At 43.7% G+C, this 16,081-nt stretch overlaps 1 protein-coding gene across 6 annotated transcripts in view; it reads right to left on the bottom strand.

The window, feature by feature from the left end:
- Nucleotides 1-13,271, bottom strand: part of cux2b (cut-like homeobox 2b) — a 381,872-nt gene extending 368,601 nt beyond the window's left edge. For 2 of the 6 annotated variants that reach the window (XM_073065643.1, XM_073065644.1), the window contains exon 1: nucleotides 12,653-13,271. In XM_073065643.1, coding sequence (XP_072921744.1) covers nucleotides 12,653-12,715 — 63 coding nt within the window. In that variant the 5' untranslated portion in view covers nucleotides 12,716-13,271. The other 4 variants (XM_073065649.1, XM_073065651.1, XM_073065645.1 and 1 more) reach the window with 4 other exon arrangements.
- Nucleotides 13,272-16,081: the final 2,810 nt, after the last annotated feature.

Genomic DNA, 16,081 nt, shown 5'->3' with positions numbered 1-16,081 from the left:
AGATTATAAACTAGCTACCCCATCCTCAGCATTATCACTCTAGTTTCCATCCTCCGGCCAATTAGTTTAAACCCTCCCAAACAGCTCACGCACACCTGCTTGCAAGGATATTGGTCCCCCTCAGGGTTCAGGTGTAACCTGTACCTTTTGTACAGGCCGCACCTTCCCCAGAAGAGATCCTGATGATCCAGGAATCTGAACCCCTGGCCCGCACCAGTTCCCTACCCGTGTGCATTCATCTGTCAAAACCCACACTCCTTGAGTGAAAATGTGGCCATTGAAATCATGTGGAGTGAGAGCTATGCAGCACACAAACAGGGTCTTCAACCCAAATCATTCACCACTGGCCAAGTTACGTAGCTGAGCATTTGGCCCCCATCCCTCATTAACTTTCCTAACCGTTCACCTGTCTAAATGTCTCTTATTTGCTGCAATTGTGTCTCCTCTACCAGCTTACTCCAAATACCTACTAGCTCCTCAGATTCTCTTTAAATCCAGTCACCCTAAAGTTGTGTGTGCGTGGGCCCTTAATTCTTGGTGGAGTTGTCGGGGCGCCGTCATGACGAGCTTTTTGCACCGATATTTTTGGTGATTGCTCATCGTACGGTGTGTCCTGGGCATCTGAAACCTGGCGGAGCCCGTCCCTCTCCAGGTTTTTGGAGCCGGCTGGATTCGAACTCAGAAGCCTTTGCTCCGAAGTCCGGCGCTGATGCCATTATGCCACCAGCCAGCCTAAAGTTACACCCTCTAAGTATGGACTCCCCTCTCCTGGTGGAAATAAAAAGACCACAGCTATTCACCCTCATTTACACCACTCACGATTTTGTACACTTCTAAGGTCATCTACACTCCAGGGAAAAGAAACCCCAGCTTATCTAGCCTCTCCTTTAACTCAGACCCTCCAGAGCCAGTAAAAATTCTTGTGAATTTCTCTGCACTCTTTCCATCCACAACAGCACACAATACTTCAAGAGCAGCCTCTCCAATGTATTGACAGCTGTCGGAAACATGGCAGTGCATTTTCACACAACTGTTTGATGAATGATCAAGACAATCTGGTTCATTTACGATTGGGAGTAAATACTGGCCAGGACACTGGAGAGACAAGAAAATCTGCAGATGCTGGAAATCCAAGTAACCAGCACACACACAAAATGCTGGAGGAACTCAACAGGCCAGGTAGCATCTATGGAAACTAGTAAACAGCCAACGTTGCAGGCCGAGACAACTCATCCCGTACACTCACCCTCAAGGACTCTTCATGTTATTGAAATGTATTATGTTTTTTTTTCCCTTTTTGTATTTGCAGTTTGCTGTCTTTCACACATTGGTTTGTCTGTCTTGTGTGCTGTTTTTCATTGGTTCTATTGTTACTTATTACTTTCTGTGAATGCCTGCAAGGAAATGAATCTCAGGGTGGTACATAATGGCACATGTACTTTGATAAAAAAAGTTACTTTTAACTGTCATATGACACTCCTCCATACTACACAGATGGATTTTATTTATGCGTCTAAGCTTCGGGAGTGCAACACAGAGGTCACAACCTTCCAATTCAGGAGGCAAAAGTGTTACCCAACAGATACTTCTCATGCAAGTGACACTGGACACCTTTGGAAGACTGACAACGAGCTTCCTTGAGCTTGTTGTCATAGGCTGATGCATATGGAAGACAACTAGGGAAGAGATCCAACTGACTGAATCCTCAACATATTTACACAATTAGCTGTTTTTGCAGATTTTTAATTCCTTCATGGTCAAAATTTGTGATGCACAGGACATGACTAACAAGTTGCTACGCATTGGCAAGTTACCAAAGGATTAAAGGGAAACCTACTGCCCAAATGTTTAAGGCATTCCAACACAACTGTAGGCAAATTAAAACAAATTGAATATCTGAAAAATAATAGTGGAAAGTTTAATATTGACAGATGGAAGAATTATCTTTATGGAACAATCAACCAATGGATTTTTAGATGAGAGGTGGCGTACTTAATCAGGCTTTCCACCTCAGGGAAAAAAAAAACAGATGATGAAATTCTTCAGGTTTCTTTTATTTTTAATATTGAGATATCGGGTGGAATAGGCCTTTCCAGCCCTTCGAGACATGCTGCCCAACAATTCCCCCTATTTAATCCTAGCCTAATCAGCGGAAAATTACCAATAACCAATTAACTTTTGCGCTTTTGTCAAAAGGGTGCCATGGTAGCAGTAGCAGTTAGCCAGAAGCTAGGACAGCTTGGGACGTCCCAGAGATCAGAGTTCAATTCCGGCACCACTCTGTAAGGAATCGCTGTACATCCTCCCCGTGGAATTGTGGGTTTTCTGGTTTCCTCCCAGGTCAATTGGTCATTGTAAATTGTCCCATGATTAGGTTAGGATTAATTGAGTTTGTCGGGGTTTGCTGGGGAGACATGGCTTGAAGGACCGGGAAGGCCTAATCTGTGCAGTATCGCTGAAAAAATTTTTTTTTTTTTAAAAAAAAGTTTGAAGTCTCTTAAACCAGTACTGTTTTTGATCTAGACAACCTCCCAGTGTTTCTGTCCACCTCCTGCAATCAAAGTACCCAATCCTGCTGATGTCCCTGCCTCCAGTACCATGTGCAGGACTGCCTTGGGACATTAGTTCTTGCACTTTATACCTAAACTTGCTGCGCGCTTTGGTGTACACCACCAGTTTATTCACATTATGCATTTTCCTTTTATTTCCTCCTTTCAGCCTTAAAGAAGTTTCAAATAAAAAGTCCATCTGATAATTCAATTTGACAGTTGGCTTCGTTTTTACAATTCCACACTGCTTAATGTTTCCATGTTTCAGAAGCCTGCTTTGAGCAGAGAGGGCCAAGTACTGTTATAAACAAGCAAAAATAAACTGAAGCATAGCACTGCATTATGGAGGGCAGGGGAACAGACCTTTATTGCTGACTCAACTTCTTATTTAATTGTTCATTAATGACCTGGATACCAAATTAAACTTAATTTTCAACAGGCAATTGACAACAAGAATATTTTATGCAAATGACCAAGCAAATCAGTAACTAGAACAAACCAACCAGGAATTCTCCCACTGTAACACAAAACAGGGAAGTCAGACCTGGAGTGACATGTCTTCAAGTGAAGCAGAACTTGACAACAGAGAATAATTGAGTAGAATAAGCAGACACGATTTAATCTCCATCTGATGATCTTGGTATTAGTTCTTATCTAGGATGTATTAAAAATATAATGTAATGTCTACAAACATTTAACGTTGCAAATTCTTCACATTCATAATTGCACACGCTCATGTAAAAATTGTCAACCTTCTGTGTGCTCCCGCTGCCAAGACAGTACGATCGTAACCTTGACAGATTTACAAGTGGCATTCAATATAGAAAAATTCTTGAAATTGGAAAAGCCGATGGGAACAGTGTGCAGATATTAAGACATCACAAATACGACAGAGAAAATACAACATACCTGATAATTATTTACTTCAGTATGCAAAGAAACGAGTACAGATGATGTTTAACAAACTACTAGATGGTGTGCAAATAGCAATAACACTGGACTATATTTCATTAGGAGTTTGAGGAGATTTGGTATGTCACCTAAAACATTCACAAATTTCTACAGATGGAGAGTGCCATTACTGGCTGGTATTGGGAGGGGGGGGGCTACTGCACAGGATCAAAGAAAGCTGCAGAGTTGTAAAATTAGTCAGCTCCATCATGAGTACTACCCAGGATCATCCAGGATATCTTTAACAACCCCCCCCCTCCCCGATCACCCAGGTCACACCTTGTTCTCATTGCTACCTTCAGGGAGGAGGTACAGAAGCCCAAAGACACACACTTAATGATTCAAGAATGGCTACTTCCCCTTTCATCCAATTTCTGAATGGACCTAGAACCCATAAGCACTACCTCACCACTTCTATTTCTGCACGACTGTGTTCGGTGATAGACACCAATTGCGAGGAGGATACGCTAACATTAAAGTGGATTCCCTCCAACCAGAATCAAATATGTCACAGCCCCTGCTGCAAATCACACACACATTTCAAGCACATCTCCGATCACAAAATCAGCTGCCTGGCTCATAAGAGGGGGGTATATGCGGTGAACTACATATACCTGTCTGGACACGCCCCCCGCTGACTGCTCCTGTGGCTCCTCCCACTGACCGTGGCTCCTCCCACAGACCCCTGTATAAAGGCGACTGAGGCCTGAGCCCGGCCTCATTCTCCAGGATGTAGTGTTGTTCATTCTTCCAGTCAATAAAAGCCGATATCTTGCCTCACGTCTCAGAGAGTTATTGATGGTGCATCAGTATACTTTTAAGATGATTGGAGGAAAATAAAAGGGAGATATCAGAGGCAAGTGTTTTTTTTAAATAAAGAGTGGTGAGCGTGTGGAATATACTGCCAGCACTGATGGTGGAGGCAGATACATTAGGGACATGGATGATAGGAAAATGGAGGCCCGTGTAGGAGGGAATTGATCTTAGAGTAGGTTAAAATGTTAGCACAACATTGTGGATCGAAGAGCCTGTATTGTACTGTGACTCTCCATGTTCTAAAACAAATGCACGTGCCCATCTGCTCCTCTTCTGCCCCTACACACTGCCTTGACGTTCACAATTGCCCAAAGCCTCAGCAGGTCACTGCTGATCCATGAACCCAGACAGTAGACCTGGTTATGGAAAGCCTTTATTAGTGTAGCTAACCTAGTCCACACCCACACTCCAGCAGGGAGACACTGGAAAAATAGTGGGGCAACACCAACTTGAGGATTCTAGGATATGGTCCACCTATCAATGCCTCTGCTGCACAAATCGAGATACCCTGGTTTATGAATTCCTGAACCATCAGTGGATCTCAGCAATGGCAACTTTCAAGGAGATTGTCCAACGGTAAAGGATGAAGTCATGGCATTCCCTCTCTCAGAGTTAGACTGGAACCAAGTCCAAGCAAGTGTAATGTAACAATACAGCCACCACAGAGGCTGATTGGGAGCCCTGGTTGATCACAAATGTTACTTGTCAAGAGTAGTTTTAAATATTGAGCTGAACATGTCCACTCAGTCTCTCTGCTTTCCTTTTTACATGCATTGCTTGTGCAGATTAACAGTAAGCAATCCTGTGCCAAATCTGAAACTTTACTGATCACTGACTTCAATAATTAAAATGTGTCCTTATTAGCCCAAGGGGTCTCGAGCAAAAAAGGGTTCAAATTCAGCACCATAGGGGAGACCAACACTAAACTATCCAAAGGAGGTCCAGAACTGGCAATCACACTTACATCCAGATAGTGTAGGAGACAAATTTCCCCCAGTGCCATAAAAGTGGAAATCAAGTTCTTCATACGGTGAAACTACTGCCTACTGGAAACATTCTCAGTTCTACTGTAAACTAACTGACCTAACCAATTGTCAATGACTTTGTTACATGTTTAACAAAATTTCCAAGAGAAATTAATCGTTGAAAGTTTTTAAAATTTTGCTCACAATGATTTTAACCTTGCATATTCACGACTGCGTGGCCAGGCTCTGCTGTTAATTCCATCAATAACAGGGGTTCTCAACCCAGGCTTCAAGACCTCTTGCTTAATGGCATTAGTCCATGGCATAAAAAGGTTGAGAATCCCTGATCTACAAGCTTGCAGGTGATACCACCATAATAGGCCGCATTTCAGATAATGAGGCAGAGTAGAGAAAGAGATAGGTAACTTGGCAACATGACAACAGTCTTTCCTTCAACATCAACAAAACACGACTTCAAAACTGGAGATGATGCACATGTTCCTGCATATATCAATGGCTCAGGTTGGGAGGGTTGAGAGCTTTAAATTCCTAGATGCAAACGTCACCAGTAGTCTGTTCTGGTCTATCCACAATGATATCATGGACAAGAAAGACCAACAGCACCTCTACTTCCTCAGGAGTTAAAAGAAATCTGACATGTCTCTGTCGACCCTTACCAATTTTTTTAAAAATATCGATAAATTACAGGAAGGATTCTCTCTGGATGATAACAGTTTGATATGGAAACAGGTTTGCAGGAAAATTGTGGACACAGCTCAGCACATGACAGGAATCAGCCTCCCCCCTATGGTCTCTTGTCTGTAATTCTCACTGCCTCAGTAAAGGAGCCAACATAATCAAAAAAGCCCGACTATCCCAGACATTCTCCCTTCTCCTATTCCCCATCGGGCAGAAGATACATAAAGCCTGAAAGCACGTACCAGCAGGCTCACGGATAGCTTCTATCCCATTGCTAACAGACTCTTGAATGGACATCTCGTACAGCAAGAGGCACTCTCAGCCTCACAGCCTGGCTCGCTATGGTCTTACAGCTTATTGTTTACCTGTACTGCATTTTTCGGTAGCTTTTACACTTTATTCTACATTGTTATTGTTTTACCTTATTCTACCTCAAAGCACTGTGGAACGATTTGATCTGTATGAACAGTATCCACGATAAGCTTTTCACTGTATCTTAGTACATATGACAACAATAAACAATACCAACACATGAAAACGCAAATTTACTTTAAATGACTGAAACGGTTTAAATCTAATAGCACATTATTCAGCACCCCTTCCTTGTCAGCTGAAAACGACACTTCCTGGTAGCACTGTACAGGGGACATTCAATTTGAGAGCATGATATTTCAGATTAAGCATGCAACCAATTCTCAACCTGGCCTGTGCTACTAGGCAATATGATACCGTAGTAATTCCTGGAAGAAATTCCAAACCACTGGCTTCCTTCCCCAAGTCTTAAGGTTACCGTCTCATTCCAGGTTGATGTCAAAGGTCACATGATGAAAACAGCGCAATGCTACCAATTGGTTGGTTTAAAAAAAAAATCAGCACCCCAGACAACATGTGAATAATATTTGCTCCGGTCATCCTAGTCCAGCCACCTACTAGAATACAACACATTGGTATTTAATGTATTAATTTACATCTATTGATGTCAGCACGTGGAATTGACAGCTCAAGTTTCAGGCCCAGGTGTTTGATTATTCTGTGCAGCTGTATGGGGTTCTCATGAGTTCTCCCATTTTCTTCCAAGTCCCAAAGACGTGCAGCTTGATAAGTTGGTGTAGACTCAACAGGCCAAAGTGAGTCACAAAGTACCAGAGAGGACTATGTGTTTTGATCACTCTCGTGACACCGGGAGGAAAACAACGAATTTGATCCCAGGTTGGGTGTTAGTTGATATTAACTGAAGGATCCTGCCGGAAAAAAAACTCCTCATACGTGCTGTGTGACTTGAATCATGATTCACGGCCTCTCCCTTCTACATTCCCCACCTCTGGCCCACTTTAATACTAACACACACACACACACACACACCTCCAAAAGACATCTGAGGTTGCTGTGGTAGGTGGGTAGGCCTCTCGGCACTCGTGTGGCAACTCTCACTCTTCAACGATGAGGGAGGATGTTACCGTGGTTCTCCATTGTGGATTGGACTATTGCGTTTACGGACTGCGGACTTTCCTATAGTTTTTAATATCCTGTGCTTTGCGCCAACGTCTTTCTGCTTTGCTGTGCAAAGGGAAAGGTTTGAGGGTTGATGTTCCTAAGGCATGCTGTTAGTTTTTTTTAAAATGCAGGGTGAGGAAGGGATTGGGAGTCGAAGTTCTTGCTCCATTTTGTACGTGGTGCCGGTGGGGGGGGGGGGGGGGGGGTTAGGGGTCGAAGTTTCTGTTCCGTTTTGTGCAGGGGAGGGGTTTGGGAGTTAATGATCAGGATGCTGTTTGGGAGTAGAAGGGTGGGGTTAATGTTTCCCTCTAAATGACTTTCACGTTCTTTCCTCATTTCGTGGCTATCTGAAGAAGAATCCCAGTTGCATTTGGATACATACTTTGATAATAAATAACCTTTGAACCTTAGAGTGAAGCCAGCTACTTATATACTCCAATAAAGCTGCTCCCCAAAGCAGCAACACCTGCAGAGGTGGAGATAGGAAAAAATAACCGAGTAAAAATGTGGAACAGACAGTCACACACACATACCCTTCCCAGCATCAGCCATTGCTCACTGCAAGCAAATTCGCCCAACTCAAAAGCTGTCAAACAAGTATTAGCCAGATCTTGTGAAATACTGAAGATTTTAAAAGGTTGTTTTCCCAATGAGACATTCGAACAAAGCACATTCATCTCTCCAGGACAGGTATAAAATACTTTATCTCTCAGATCTCTCTCTCTCTAGCATCCAAAAGACGACCTAGTCACTCACTTCACAGCTGCATGAGGACCCACATTTCCTGCATTGCTATTCCAGTTCGCTACTATGAATGGGCCACTCACAAAATGCATTTTGGAAATACAAATTTGCCCTTTCTTGTCCCAACTTTACAAAATATTATACGTGGAAACCACATCGCTTACATATCAAAGTCCAAAGTAACTTTTCCCAAAAGTACTTAACATTCACCAAAATAGAAACTCACACATATTTCAAAATTTCCTGTTTACACATCGAACACAGTATGTAACAGCATACACAATGGCATATTGTACAACGACATAGAATCAAAAAATATATATTATGTCCTTATCATTTAATAGACACCATTATTAACCGTCATAGCCACTGAACATTAATATCATTTAAACTAACCAAAAAGTCTCATTGAGTTAGCAGATAAATTAAAAAATAAGGATGTCAAAATAACAAAACCTCTTTCTGCGCAAGGTTTACCAGGATTTGTTTAGGCAATGGAGAGAATCTATCAGGTCAGATTTGTGATATGCAAAACAACACAATTCCATTCTGACTACCACTCAGTACATTTTTAAAAGCCAACCTTCACGTGAAATGCTTTCTACCAAGTTAGGCATTACCTTTTTAAAAAAGGTAGCACTGCTCCAAACACAATGATTAATTTCTTCACTTGTGCAAACTCAGGTTGCTGGTCTCATGCCACAATGATAGTTGTAGTTCATCACACAAAGTTTTCTAGAAGAGCCAAGGTGTCCAACTGGACCAGATCACAAATCAACACCAATTCCCTGTGACACAAAACTTAACCATTCTGACTCCTCTCATGAACGAATGTTCAAAAATCAACATAGGTACATTCAGTCCAGAATCGGGTTACACGCTCAGAATTTTTTTTAAACTTCATTAAAAATGGTGGTTTCAAATTTGCTGCCTCTCACTTCCACAAATCAGTAAATTTTGGCTGAGTCAGAAAGATAGAAGTAAGATTTTCTTCAGAGAACTGCCCCCTCTTTAAAATAAAGTCATTACTTCTGATCGGATTAACCCACCCCATCATTCCCTTTTCCCAAACCCATGCTCTGACGTTGGCAACATTTATGTGACAATCCAATTTATTAGTAAAGGCAATTGGAGAAATTAGATTAAAGAATCTTGCCATTTGCCTTTCTGAATTGTACATCACTCATTAACTTTTTTAATGAAAAAAATCTGACATTTTATTAACGCTTGCGAATTCAGTCAAATATTTTACTACTCATGAAAAATTACCAAAAACATCTTCAATTCTAGTAACAAACTGAAAAGAAAATCCATCACTTGTCCTGCAACAGATCAGTCGTTACGATAGCCCCCGCGTGTATCGTGTCAGTGATATTTCAAAATTGCAAGCTGTAAAACCAGAATTCATCCTCGGCGTTCCTTACTATCAACTGTGGAAGTAGATCTGATGCAGCTCTAATAAATGCTGGATGCCCAACTCATCAAATGGTGAAGCTCAACAAAAGCTTGAAGAAAGGTACCTTTTTTAAACAATGATTTAGATTGACATTACACAGTGAAAGGGAGCCGCGGACAAAGCTGTCTCGCAAAGTCAGAGAAGAGCTGATCACCTGAAAGGAAAAGCATCTCATCCTGGTCACAGATAACTGTTCCATCAGCCTCACTGCAAACATCTCCCGGAAGGAGTCTCCCAACACTACCTGGCAATGTATTGCTACTCTAGAAATGGACTTCCCACTCACCAGAGGAACTTAGCCAAAAAAAAAAGTTACATTCAACACAGTCAACATCAGCAGTTTTAAAGACTGATAAGTGAAATACTGAAAAGCAGAAGGAACCAGCCCATTCAATGTGATCACCAGATGTTAATGTTTGTACATGGGATAAAGACAGCAAGCAACTACTGTTGTCCCACTTCATCTTATAATAAACAGCAGTGCAGTCAGAAAATTTAAGTTAGAATGGAAGCCCACAGACAACTTACACAATGTTGCCCTTCATGATTAAGTTGATGAGGCAAAATAATCCCAAAACTCTGAGTCTGTGCACCTTGGTTAATGTACTCAGTTTTACAAACGCCCCTGGAGTTCCTCCACTACAACATTGGATAAATGAGGCTCATTCCTGATCCAAGCAGCAAAATATTCCAGTCTAGTTCACTCAAGAATAGGTACGTTGCAACTGGTGTATTGTCTCCAAGGTTTACAAAACACACACAAAATGACGGCCAGCATTCCCCCACTCATGACCATCATGCAGGAGTTACGGCTGGTAAGGACAACTGGACATGACCAGCCTAACCGTGATGCCCCCTTCATCAAAATGCCCGCTTGTAACACTCCACAGAATGACATCCTAATAATGATCGGCTCTTTAAGGGGGGGGGGGGGGGGAAAGGAAGAGGAGTAAGGAAAAGCGGCAAATGGAAAGAGTCTACTGACTTTAAAAAGATAAATGTGAGCAGAGATTTAAAAGTTATGAAGCTGCAGAATTGTGCATTTCACTTCTGAAGTATTTTGGTGTTTGTTTTTTGGAATCTTCAATTCCTCCCTGAGAAATAATTCCCTCCAAAATTCTTTTCTTTTTTAAAAAAAAGCGATTGGAAACTGCTGAAACTTGAACTTACTGAAGTTATTTTAATGTGATAGAACCGCTGGTGAGGAAAAAAATATCTTAAAATACTTTTCAGGGAAGGGGGTAGGAATCAAAAATAGTTACTTGCAAATTATTAACTAATCTGTGAAAAAGACATTAAATTCTGCGATTCTCACTTCTCAAATGTCCTCAGTTTTCACTTACTGACGTGACTCACCCAAATTTAGAAAATCGGGAGGGTGGGGGTGGAAGGAGAAGCCCACCGGTTCGACAGCAACTATAAACAGATTCAAACCTACACTCCGAATTGATGATGGTCGCATTAGTCGTGCTCAGTTCACCTGCTGTCTGGATAAACAATCTCTTCAACTCGACAGACATGTGATTCTCAAACAAACAGAAGAATTTGGAAGCTCACAGGCTCGCTTTCAGAGAGGGCAGCAGACTAGCAAGGTCACCTTCCATCTCCCCGGTCTAGGGGCGGCGCCAACAGATCCGGTCTGACCAAGGCGACACGACTGCTCACTTCACAGCTCCCAACACATTCATAACATCCCAATGACACAAGACAGCAGCAAACAGCTGGGGGGGGGGGGGGCGCAGATAGAAAGACCACCAATCTGCATCCGGCAACTCCAGCCCAAATTAAAATAAACTCCCCTCCACACCCTTACCCCATGGTAGGAACTTCAGGTAAACCCAATGCAATATTGTATTCCCTCCTTGTAAACTCTTCTCCATCACCCCCGCCCCCCCCAGCCTTTTCCCTTTTCGTTTGAAATGGACTTGTCATTTCCTCTGCTGCAAGACATCAATCATGCCGAGTGTTGGTATCTCGGAGTGCCAGGGTCTTTGATTTACAAAACATTAGGAACAGAATAAAATTATACAGCCAAGATGAACTGCTCAATACCGCAGATAGTTACATGGCAATAGAGACAATTGCCTGCTGCCTAACTTGCGTTGACTCGAACCGGAACACTTGAAATCTAAAATTAGCCAGAAGACCGTGTCTTCGGCAAACATACAAAAACACAAGTGGCTGCGACATTAAAACGTCCCTAACTGCTCTTTAGTTTCGTCGATTTCCTCGTTTCTCGTGGCAACTGCGGTCCATCCCGGGGGGGGGGGGGGGGGAGAGAGGAGGAGGAAAAATAACCGTTTACTAAAGACAAAAGTTATCTAATTAATCCGCCGCACAAGTTCCATACAAGCGAATGGCCACTGCGATACTGCGGATGAACTGCGAATGAAAGTGCATTCCGGCGTATGTAGCTAGCGTGGTTAAACCGTAAATAGAAGCGGTGGGGGGAAAAAGTTAACAACATTTAGGAAATATAGCCCAAGCGATTAATTTTCCTGATCTACGTTGGAACAAACCAAGCCAGAGCTGGTAGTCAGTAAACCGCGACTATACCGAGCACGCCAGACGGTAGCAGGGCTAATTTCTACAATCCAATTGAGAGCCATTGAATGATCCGCCTGCCCTATTTATTTAAAAAGCTATTTCCCTAAACATAATAAGCCGAAGACCCCGCGCAGACTGCACGGACCACTCGCGATGTGTGTGTGTGTGTGTGTTGGGGGGATAGGGGGGGAAGCTTCTCGCTCAGTGGCCGGCAGGAGCGGTGCACAGCCCGAGAGCAGCACCATGTTAGCGGCGCTGCTGATCGATGATTGAACTGAACAAAGGCAGAGATCAATTTCTAATACGTATCAATCGGAAGCCTTGAGTTTCTGCCCGCAAAAGTACCGCGCGAAAAGCTCCAGGCCGCGGTCGGTACAGCGGGCACTTGTCCCGTTCTCCGCCCGCGGGAAGCCGGCTCTCCCCTCACTAACCTGCAGCCGCCGCAGATCCAATTTCTTCCAATATTGAAACATCGATCCCACATTGGCGGCCATCTTGGGGGATATTGAAGCGATATTTTCTCTTTATTTTCCTTCGGCTCTACTAAATATCCGGGCTGGATTCCCGCTTCAACTGGCCACTTGATAGAAATGCAAGGAAACTACACAGTGACCAGCACAGGGGCTCGGGCGCCCAGCTCCCGGGCCATCTGTTTAAAGGGAACTCTTCCTGGCTTTTATCTTTGTTGAACTTCACTTTAATTTTCTCGCAGAGAATGCACTTGATTTTGATCAGATTATTATCCAGCAAAGTGAACAATTATCAGTGGGCGGGCCATGTAAAAAATCTGAGCAAATTACAGCACTTTCTCCAATATTACACACGGGAGGAGGGAGACTACAGAGTTTTTTTTTAATCCATTGACATATGCGATGTTCTGATGTTTAACTTATCAATCCCAGTTGCTGTGTACAAAATACGTTCCGACTGCAGGGTCCCGCTTGCGATAGCAATGATACAACTTTCGGTAGTAGTTTTCCCTATTGCAGTTTGCAAAGAATTATTGCTATAAAATAATAATAAATCGATTAGATTTAAATGAGGGTGCTTTAAAGGGACCCGTGATCATCTAATCGCGTGGAGCGGTAGAGAATTTTTATTGGGAAGGGATAACTTTATCACAACGTCTAATCTTCCCACAAAGGGGCTGAGGCAGCTAACTCCCCCGGGATGCCGAGCGACTAACTTCTGGCTTTAGTAATCTTCAACTCTCCGGGAAAGAGTAGAGTCCTCGGCAAATGTCTAAGTTTGTTTTTACTTTTAATACATTTTAAAGGAGGGGCGACGTAGTGAAACACTGTGGGTAATAAAGAGGCAGCCAGCTCTCGCTGATTACTGATGTGTGCAATTTCTTGGGGGGGGGCACTTTAGTTTCTGAGGCGGCGACATGAAAGGCTGCAAATTGCCTTGGGCAGCGCCACCGACATCGATCAGTCAGCCGGTGTTATATCACGGACCACCCAGGCGTTACCGCTGCCCCCCACCCCACCCGGGCTCTCGCAGTCTCATCGGGAATCTAAGGAGCAATCCCGTTCCGTGCAGGAGGTTTCCGATCTGCCTGTGCGCTGGAACTGGGAGCGAAGTGGCACCGGCGTTGAGCCGAAGCTAACAGCGACAACGTCGCTGTCTCCGCTTGCCCGCGTTCAGACGGGGGGCGCATAACGCAGACTTTAATCGTCAACGGTTCAACTTTCTGCGAGGCGATTAATCTGTTGTGTAAGACGCAGATCCAGGAAGGATAGAGACAAGACTTTAGAAGTTCACCCTCCCCCTTTAAATGGCGCTCTCAGGTCTCCTCCCCCTCCCGCCCACATGCTGCCAGAGGTTTTCAAGGGGAGGGGAACGGCACGTTTCTTTAAAACGTTTTTCTACTTATCTGATATACCCTGCTTAATTTTAGAACACGTTTTATTCACTTTCGAGATAATCTATTGTAGTAAAAAATGTTTTGATGCATTTCAGAAATAAACCCCTTGAGAGGCTCCATAATTTTTTTATGATTATTTTAAACTCTGAATTTAATAAGCCATTCTATCAATATTGTACTGTATTGATATTCTAGGCGTTTTTGTTTATTTTTGCAGCTAACTTCACTTCGTACATTTTGAAATACGTAAAGTCAGCAAATTAAATTTCAATCTTTTCCAGAGGCTGATAAACACCGCATTAAAATGTTCTGGCTTGCTCAGTTTTCTTCACGTGGGTAAATAATGAAAGTGACGTGTCTGCAGTTACAAGCGTGCGGCGGCTGATGCATTGTGACTGCTGTTTTGTGTTAAGCAGATAAAGCCATACATACAGTCACCCCACTAACAGATTTGGCCCAAGGGAATTGGTTGACCCCCCCCCCATCCCCCTTACCGTCATTACAATATGGACCACCTTCCCCATCCCAAATCAACAATATGGACCTCCCCACGTCAAAAATCTAAAATAGGACTTCTGTTCCAACTAGATACCATAGATTCAAAACCAAGAACAGATACTCTTGAAGGATTGTTTGGAAATATTATGTAAGTTTCTCTCTCCACAGATGCTGCTTGGCCTGTTGAGTATTTACAGCATTTTGTTTTTATTTTATGTGTCCTACCAGAGTCACAGGTTCCTTAAGGTTGTGATAGTGGGGGAGGGGGGTCGGTAGTAATGGGGACAAGCTCCCACTACCAATGGCACGCACCTCAAATCGCCCGTCTCCGGCTCCCGGTCTTCATGCGTGGTTTGGCCACTGAGCCCGGTGGAACAGCTTCTGCCGACAGGTGAAAGGGCAAAGGTTTACTGGCGTCTTAAAACTAGTCGCTTCAGGCAGACACGGCTCGTTAGCCATGGTTGACAGCTCATCTAGGAGAAGGAAAGCTCTGATTTCAGACCTCCGCTGGCTTACCCACTCATGGGGAAGGAGTAAACTCCTGGGGGGGGGGGGGAGAAATAGAAACATAGAAAACCTACAGCACAATACAGGCCCTTCGGCCCACAAAGTTGTGCCAAATATGTCCCTACCTTAGAAATTACTCAGCTTCCTATAGCTCTCTATTTTAGCTATTATAGCTCTCCATGTACTTATCCAAAAGTCTCTTAAAAGACCTTGTCGTATCCACCTCCACCACCGTTGCCGGCAGCCCATTCCATGCACTCTCCACTCTCTGAGTAAAAAACTTACCCCTGACATCTCCTCTGTACCTACTCCCCAGCACCTTAAACCTGTGTCCTCTTGTGTCAACCATTTCAGCCCTGGGAAAAGGCCTCTGACTATCCACACGATCAATGCCTCTCATCATCTTATACACCTCTAAAATCTGGAGCTGGAGTCCCTAAGGCAGTCCTATGTTGAGTTCAACTTACTGCCTGTCACGTAGTTAGGACAACAACAAAGGTCCTCCATCTTCGTTGCTGTTTCCGTAACATATTTTTGGACTATTCATTCAGGGTTGTTGGCCCTGAACTGAACCCCGAGCCTGGAGGACCGGTGGACCACTCTCAGTCTGGCTTCTACCCTTTGACCTGTTTGGCATGGGTGACCCTACCAAGCACCAAAGCACAAGGCCCCGACTCCAGCCAGCATAGCTCTCCGGGTCATTGAGCCTACGTCAAGTTCATGGTCCACTTGGAGGGTTGAGTTCAATGCTCCTTTGGGTTCATCAGTTGCGTGGAGGGGTGGGGGGGGCTTGCTACATGGGCAACAGCTCGCTCTCCATATTGTACTGCCCTGGCTCGTGTATCTAGACAGCTGAGACGCGACATCCATGGTCGAGCCTGGCCAACGGAGGCCTCACTCACAAAGAGGAATGCATGATAGAAACAGGCTCCTTGTCCCAGCTGGCTCATGCCAAACGCAGCATCCCTCCTGCTAACCTCAGTTGTCT

Source organism: Hemitrygon akajei, chromosome 14 (assembly GCF_048418815.1).
Source record: "Hemitrygon akajei chromosome 14, sHemAka1.3, whole genome shotgun sequence".
Classification (NCBI taxonomy): Eukaryota; Metazoa; Chordata; class Chondrichthyes; order Myliobatiformes; family Dasyatidae; genus Hemitrygon; species Hemitrygon akajei.
The sequence above is the reverse complement of the archived record's forward strand: the minus strand, read 5'-3'. Positions and strand labels throughout refer to the sequence as shown.